General features: G+C 35.4%; 1 protein-coding gene across 2 annotated transcripts in view; it reads left to right on the top strand.

Moving 5' to 3' along the window:
- LOC105314612 (RGS domain-containing serine/threonine-protein kinase A-like) overlaps positions 1–3,525 on the top strand; it is a 6,687-nt gene extending 3,162 nt beyond the window's left edge. For both annotated transcript variants that reach the window (XM_020003149.1, XM_011408886.2), the window contains exon 10: positions 2,471–3,525. In XM_020003149.1, the coding sequence (XP_019858708.1) occupies positions 2,471–3,442 (972 nt within the window). In that variant the 3' untranslated portion in view covers positions 3,443–3,525. The remainder of the gene's footprint in view (positions 1–2,470) is intronic.
- Positions 3,526–8,488: the final 4,963 nt, after the last annotated feature.

The raw sequence follows: 8,488 nt of genomic DNA, 5'->3' as shown, positions 1-8,488 counted from the left end.
TGTTTGTGTTGATTTGGTAATAATATTTCGTATTTTCGTTTGTCGTTTGGAATCCTACTTCATTTTTTAAAATTTTTATGTTCTTGTTTTTGTTGATTTTTAAAATAATATTTATAGTATTTCTTTAGTTGCAATTGTGATACTTATTGATTTTACACAAACAATAATTTTCTTTATTATTATTATCATTGTTTTAACATTTATGAGAGATAGCATTGAATAGACATGCTGAAGGAATATCAACTATACTGATGACGAGTGAAACTAATACTAGTCTTGACACAAGTCCTTGTTCAAGAATCTGTGAGCTAAGAGTGTCAATCCTCCCTGCTATTCCTGTTCTTCCAGGCTGTTGTCAAGTTCATAATTATCATTGCATATCATAAGTCATAACATTAATTAATTGTTTGTTTTTTAAAATAAAATAAAATAACACACTTGATAAAACAGTAACATGTAAAATCAATACCTTCTTTTAGCTGGAAACCTCCACTAAAGTATTGCAGTAGTTGATTCCAAGCATAGCAATTAATTGCTTCTTCCAGAGCTGCAGATCTGAGCATGCGCGACCACACCCAAATTTGGAGCACATGGCAAGCTTCTTTAATTAACAAAATGGCGGCATGTAGCTAAGATGGCTCGATCCAGCAGTCACAGCATCACTTTTTCCTTGCTTGAAGAATGATTTTGATGGGACATGGACCTGTGCATAGACTGTTGGAGTAGATTGGTGTAAGAATTATCCTTGTAGCACCAACTGATACTGAGATACACACCGACAACTGGATTGACAGGACTTGATGATGATGATCATGAAGATGAAAAAAGGTGGCTGAACAAAACGACCGGCGGTTCGCCAATTTTTGACTTTTCGCTTAGACGAGGTCTAGAGCCACGCTAGTTATACCATTGGAGTCCTCTGGTCAAGATAAGGTCCTCTACAAAGTCTGGTAAGCATAGGAGCTGGTTTTCCCAGTATAGCAACTACCAAGGCTGCAAAAGTCGTGGCAGCCATTTTGTTTGGGGGTGAATCCTACTTAGTAACGCTACCGCATTACTAATAAGTACAGGGACTTTGGCCCAATTTTTGAGCAACTTTAAAAATTTGTAAAAAATCTATATTTGATTGGAACCAACTCAAACTTTCTACACAACATAAGAACATGTATATGTAACAGGAAATATTATAAAAATAGATATACATAATTCTTTCTCTTTCAATTTTGGTAAAATTTGGCCCAAAACCATGTACTACAGTACAGGGACTTTGGCCCAATTTTTGAGCAACTTTAAAAATTTGTAAAAAATCTAAATTTGATTGGAACCAACTCAAACTTTCTACACAACATAAGAACATGTATATGTAACGGGAAATGTTATAAAAATAGATAATTCTTTCTCTTTCAATTTTGGTAAAATTTGGCCCAAAACTATGTACTACAGTACAGGGACTTTGGCCCAATTTTTGAGCAACTTTAAAAATTTGTAAAAAATCTAAATTTGATTGGAACCAACTCAAACTTTCTACACAACATAAGAACATGTATATGTAACGGGAAATGTTATAAAAATAGACAATTCTTTCTCTTTCAATTTCGGTAAAATTTGGCCCAAAACCATGTACTAGAGTACAGGGACTTTGGCCCAATTTCTGAGCAACTTTAAAAATTTGTAAAAAATCTGAATTCGATCGAAATCAATTCAAACTTTCTACACAGCATAAGAACATGTATATGCATTAGGAAATATTATAAAAATAGAAAATTCTCTCCTTTTCAATTTTGGCAAAATCTGGCCCAAAACCATGTACTACAGTACAGGGATTACAGTACAGAGAAAAATTCAAATTTGATCAAAATCAGCTCAAACTTTCTACACAGCATTAAAAAATCAAAAAATATTACTAAAATAAAGAATTCTATCCTCTTCAATTTTAGCAAAATTTGGCACAAAACCAAGGACTTTGGCCTGATTTTTTAATAATTTTAATAATTTTTAAAAAAATCAAATTTGATCAAAATCTGCTCAAGGTTGATACACAACATAAAAACATGTATACATATTAGAAAAATTATAAACCTGGAGAATTCTCTAATTGTGAGTTTGTTTAAATACCCTGTTACAAACTATTGTCTTAAGCACAATTTTTGAGTAACTTAATAATCTACTGACAAGAAGCTGAATGAGCACTATGCAAAAATCCTGCAAAAACCCTATCTGGCTGTTTCATAAAAACGATAAATCAAATTAAACAGTGTTCAGACACAATGTCTAAATATTCTTTGAATGTAATTTCAGGCTCTATGGGACTATAGAATACTTTTATGTAATACACAACACCATAACCTATTGCAAATCCACATGAACCCAGCCCCTTATTTTTGTATGTTGTAAATTTAGCATTATACTTTTTGTTCACCTATGACGTGTACTTTCACCGTAATTATTTATTTTTTACTTTGTAATGAAGGAATTGATGGAGAAAATTGAAACATTAAAGAAACCAATCCAGTCACAGTTAGAGTTGGAAGAAAAATTACATCAAGCTAAAGAAGAAAATGCTTTCCTCCGTAAAGAAATGTCACAGTTACAAAGCAGTTGGAAAGTCAGTCATGAAGATATTACTCTGTCAAAAGAAGAGCTTGGTAGAGGAGCATGGGGTGTTGTATGGGTCGGTCAGTTTAGAGGGCATCCTGTTGCTGTTAAGGAATTACATGAGGCAATACGTAGTCCACTTTATCTCGAGAACATTCATCGTGAGATGAGCACAATGTCTCAATTACGTCATCCTAATCTCCTCCAGTTCATAGGAGCTGTGTTAGACCATCCATCAGGTAATCCTATGATTATCACTGAAGTACTGGATACATCATTACGCAAAGCTTATGATAACAAGGAGCTGACCCCTGACCCTGGCTGTAGACCAGTGATTCTCTCTATAATGCGTGATGTAGCTGTTGGCCTGAACTACCTACACTGCCTACCTGATCCCATTATTCATCGTGATGTCAGCAGTGCTAATGTACTACTGGAATCAAAGGGAGACAAGAAATGGAAGACCAAGATATCTGACTTTGGATCAGCTAATGCAGCAAATAAAGCAGTGACCAGACTACCAGGAGCTGAGCCTTATACAGCACCTGAAGCTCTTGCTCAACACATCATGAGCACAGATTCCAAAAAAGAGCAAACTACAAAGATGGATGTATTCAGTTATGGTGTTTTACTCTGTGAAATAATAACTTGTCGTTTTCCAGATCGAGATGTATTTCAAAACATGCTTCATCAAGTGCAGAGCATCAACAGCAGATCAATGGGTACCAGTGATACACAAGGGTCTCTCCTACACTCTCTCATTATTTGGTGCTGTAAGGATGATCCTTTGGAACGACCGTCAATGAGTCAAATTATCAAACAAATTGATAATATTTCTTCTATGTAGAAGTAATTCTTATTTTAATTATTTGTATGCATGCTACTGTTTGTTCAGTTTCCATAAGTTGACATTTATTATTATGAATCTACTGAGGACATCATTCACTAGCCTATAAGAATTCACAGCCCCTCCTTCAGGCTCCTTGCAGGTACTCAATTGCCCAACTCTCCTCATTCAAGGAACTGCAGAGGACTCATCATGCTATTATCAAATGAAAGCCAGGCTTGTTGTTCTTGTTCTATCTACTTGCCTCATTTCAAGCTGTCAACTGCTACAATCATGCAGTGTGTACATTACTGTGTGAGTATGCTAATGATGATTAGACTTTAAAATGTACCCAGCAAAAAAGTTACCTTGAAGGCTTGTAGCATTTAGTAAGCATTAAAGCCTGGTTTGTACTTTATCTACACAATGAAAATGATAATGCAAGACACAAGCCAATTTGAAAGTATATCCACCCAATTTTTTATTACATTTTCTGATACAAAATGATAATGTTTATGCTGCATAGAAAGTTTGAGGCCATTCCAACTATAATTTTTAGGTTGCAAAAATTTTTTTCAAATAAGCCAATTTTTGAAAAAATATACCTTGTACCATGATTGCCCATGGTCATGATTGCCCATGGTTTTTTCCAAAAAGGGCTCCAAAATAAACCCCAATTTTTATTATATTTTCTGATACATATTGATTATTGATGCACTTATGGTATGTAGAAAGTTTGAGTTGATTCCAACAAAAATTTTTGTGCTATAGCCATTTTTACAAAGTAGAAAATTTTTGGAAAAAAGCGAAAACTATAGCTCGTGATTTTTCTTACATAAACTATAGCCATGGTTTCATGCATAATCTGTGGCTGCATGCCATTAAGCAACCAGCACTTTATTTTTATAGCATTGATTATGTAGCAGCAACCAGCTCAGATGCATGCACCATTCTGAAGATAAAGGTTATTTTAAAAAAAGTTGGGGGAGTTCTAAAAGTGCACAAAATGTGAAGAAATAAAATACACCATTTCATAGTATATAAAAGCTTACTACATAGTCAAATAAAAAAAGGTCTATAAGAATAAGCATACACAAAAACTAAAACTGTTCTACTGAACATAAATCTCATAATAACTGACAGGAACATCTTCATTATTAGTTGCCTCATCTCCACACACCCTCAACTCAATATAGTCAGTAGTGGTAGTGTTACCATAGTCTCTGTGAAACCATGGGATACCAGGAACATTACAACAAGGTGATTCAGCAGAACCACAACTTTGACCATCCCAGAGTGGATCAGATGTATACAATTGCTGTTGATATAAACCAGTAGCAATCCCTGATTCACAAAAATAATGATCACCAATGAATGATTGAACTTGTTGTGTAGAATCATTAGCACAAGGACAATTATAATAATTAATATGAACATTTTGTTCATAATTTCCAGCCATTAGTGTCCAGATATGTTGACGAGGAGATCCATGAGTGATACTAACACCATCAACATAATTACCATTCAAATTATTGTGATTAGAACCATGAATATTGTCAACAGCATCAGGTGTATAATATTGATATCCTGTTACTCTACCACACACCTGAGAATAACTGATATCATTAGATGGGAACTGAACTGATACACAACTACCACTGCTTGTTACTGGTCTACCACAAGCTCTAACTCCTCCTGACTGGTACAGTCTAAATTCAGAAGGACAGGTCACTGTAGAGTCACTCATATCCAGATATGCTAGTCTTGTCCATCCTCCTCCTGAACCACACAACTCCTCCATATTACAGTAAGTATAAAATAAGCTGCTACCATTAGTAGTTACTAGTACATAAAAACCTGATGAGATGCCTGGCTTTTCATCTTTAAGTTGTTTGCAAGATGTAGGCAGTGAAGAAGAGATATTATGTAACTGCAGCAATTCTTGTACCACTATTAGTATATCATCAACCACTCCAGCAGTAGAGGTACTGGTGTCTTTTATATTAGAGAGAGTACCAATAATGCTATTAAGTTTTATCACTGAGCTACTAACTGTATTTATGACACTATTCAATAGTATAGTGTTGTTCTCATAGAAGGTTTCTTCTTCTTCATTAAACTTTCCAATGACATCAACTTTGTTTGCTATATCTTGTAATGTGTTGTTAAGTTGGGTGATAAGACTCAATACTAGTGTATTGTTTTTTAATGAGACAGCATCAGATAATGAGGATAAGCTAGGATCAAGATGCTAGTAAACACCAGTAACAATATCATCGGACCATTGAGTGAAATTAGGAAACTGCTGCTGACTATTATTGTTCGTTGCCTGCAGTGAACTGTAGCATGAGCTGGTATTAGATCCAGTGCCAGTAGCCGCATTTTGTGTACTAGTCCAGTTCAGTCCAATAATGATAATGATAGTAACCAGTAGTAACAGTGTGATACACATCAATACTGTTAGTATAATAACTGGTATACTCCACACTGACTGATGGGATGATTTACTATCAGATACAATATGAGGCTGAGGCATTTTCTCTCCTTTATCATATTGAGCCAGCTCATATTCATTTTCCTGTGTTAAGTTTATTGGTTGGACAGACTGATAGCTTTCATCTCCCATTTCAGTACAAGATTGTATTAATTTTTGTGCATGGATTTAATCTTTAAATACTGTACAATAAACAAAGAATGCCAATATCGCATAAGTGTATACTGCTTTCCTATACACAACTCATAATATTTTTTGTAGGAAACTGAAACCTTTTGCAAATAAAAACAAGGAAACTTCAATTATCCACAGAAAATATATCATTATATACCATATACATGTACCAATGACAGTGAATCAGTACTTGTGTATTGCAGTGGCAGCCAATGGACAAGTCAAGACTATACACAAAATTGAAACTGTTTCACTAGATCTTAATCAAAAAATGATTTCACTAATAACTAACTTTTGCTGATAAAGGCCAGTGATCATATAATACTGATTGGTATATTTTGTTGCTGATGACAATGGGTTTAGGTTGCCAATGGATGACCAAGTTGGTTCATTTTTTAATAATAGCTCAAACGTTCCACTAAGACATCAATATGCATAAAAAATTTGAAGTGATTTAGGAGCCATTCATCTAAAAAAACCATTGGGTATAGTCTACAATTCTTTCCAAAAAATTTTTTAAATGGTCATTACTCAAAGAAAGAAATTGGGATTGGCACAAACTTTCTACACAGCATAAGTACATAAATGTGTATCACAGTGATTTTGAAGTCAATTTTTATTTCCCCTTACTAAAATTCTTTAATAAATGCAGCAAGAGATTTTACTATTATCATTCTTACAACCATAGGTATTGGCAGCAAGTACACCACATACCATACAAACAACAGAGTTTAGTGGTTTGTTGAGCAATCATGTAATGTGCTCATTTATAATTATAAACTTGAGAAGAGCTTGACCAATGATGTCAAAAATAGATTATTTTGAAGCACAAGAATTCAAATATGCCCATATCTGCACACCTATGAGGTTATACTGATGTGTAGTTATGTGCGAAAAATGTAAGGAATGTACTCTAGTACAAGCCACTCCTTTATTATCAAAACAAACATTAGTCACACAACATGCAACTGATGGGTATGATGTATTTATTCATCAACAAAAACATTACTTCCGGACAATATTGATCATTTGTGTAAAGCAAAATTTTCCTATAAATATTTAATGATCTCATTAGTTCTTTTGAATTAATGAACAAAAGCTACTAATTACACAAGACTGAACTAAAAACAAAAGTAAAACACAAAAAACTAAACTGTTTTACTGAACATAAATCTCATAATAGGTGACAGGAGCATCTTCATTTTCAGTTCCCTCATCTCCACACACCCTCAACTCATATAGTCAGTAGTGGTAGCATAGGCGGTTGCAGGCCTGGGCATTAGGGGGCAATGCCCAGGTTGACTTTTTGACCAATAATTATATTCATGATTCTGGTGTGGGCATCCAGTGTAAACTGTGGTAGTTCAACAGGCTTCTTTGTTGTTTTATGCTAAGAAACCATCTCAATGAAGTTATAGATCAGTATTGTCCATTTTCCTTGCAAAATTGTATGGAACCACACCCACTCCACACCCACTAATTATTGATGCCCAGGTCAAACCAAATTTCTGCAACCGCCCATGAGTGGTAGTGCTACCATAGTCTCTGTGAAACCATGGGATACCAGGAACATTACAACAAGGTGATTCATGAGAATTACAACCTTGACCATCCCAGAGTGGATCAGATGTAAACAATTGCTGTTGAAATGTACTAGCTGCTGATTCACAGAAATAATGATCACCAACAAATGATTGAATTTGTGGAAGATAACCAGAAGTACAAGGACAGGAATGGTCAACTGAAGTAGTACTTTCAAAATTGGCAGCCATTAGTGTCCAGACATGTTGACGAGGAGACCCACGAGTGATACTCACACCATCAACATAGTCAGCATTCAAATTATTGTGATTAGAACCTTGAGCATCATCAACAGCATCAGGCGTATAATATTGATATCCTGTTACTCTACCACACACATGAGAGTAACTGATACCATTAGATGGGAACTGAACTGATACACAGCTACCACTGCTTGTTACTGGTCTACCACAAGCTCTAACTCCTCCTGACTAGTACAGCCTAAACCCAGAAGGACAGTTCACTGTAGCATCAGTCATATCCAGGTATGCTAGTCTTGTCCATCCTACTCCTGAACCACACAATTCCTTCATTGGCCTCGCCTACGCGAGGTATAGGTAGTTGTTGTGTGTGTCTGTCATTACCTAGTCTCGCGTAGCCAGACCACACCCTCCGTGCCTACGGGTGGGTCTGGCAAATTGATCGTACTCCGCTCGTTCTGGTTCACCCAAAAATGGGTGAACCAAATTTTTTTGCTCTACTTCACCCAGAAACGGGTGAATTGATACAGTAACTCTTGACTCTTCTCTTCTACTACCTTCTTCTTAAGTGACAAAAAGCTAGAGGAACAGCTGTGACAAATTATACATCTTCTCCCT

Source organism: Amphimedon queenslandica, unplaced genomic scaffold (assembly GCF_000090795.2).
Source record: "Amphimedon queenslandica unplaced genomic scaffold, v1.1 AMPQUscaffold_12742, whole genome shotgun sequence".
Taxonomy (NCBI): Eukaryota; Metazoa; Porifera; class Demospongiae; order Haplosclerida; family Niphatidae; genus Amphimedon; species Amphimedon queenslandica.
The sequence above is the reverse complement of the archived record's forward strand: the minus strand, read 5'-3'. Positions and strand labels throughout refer to the sequence as shown.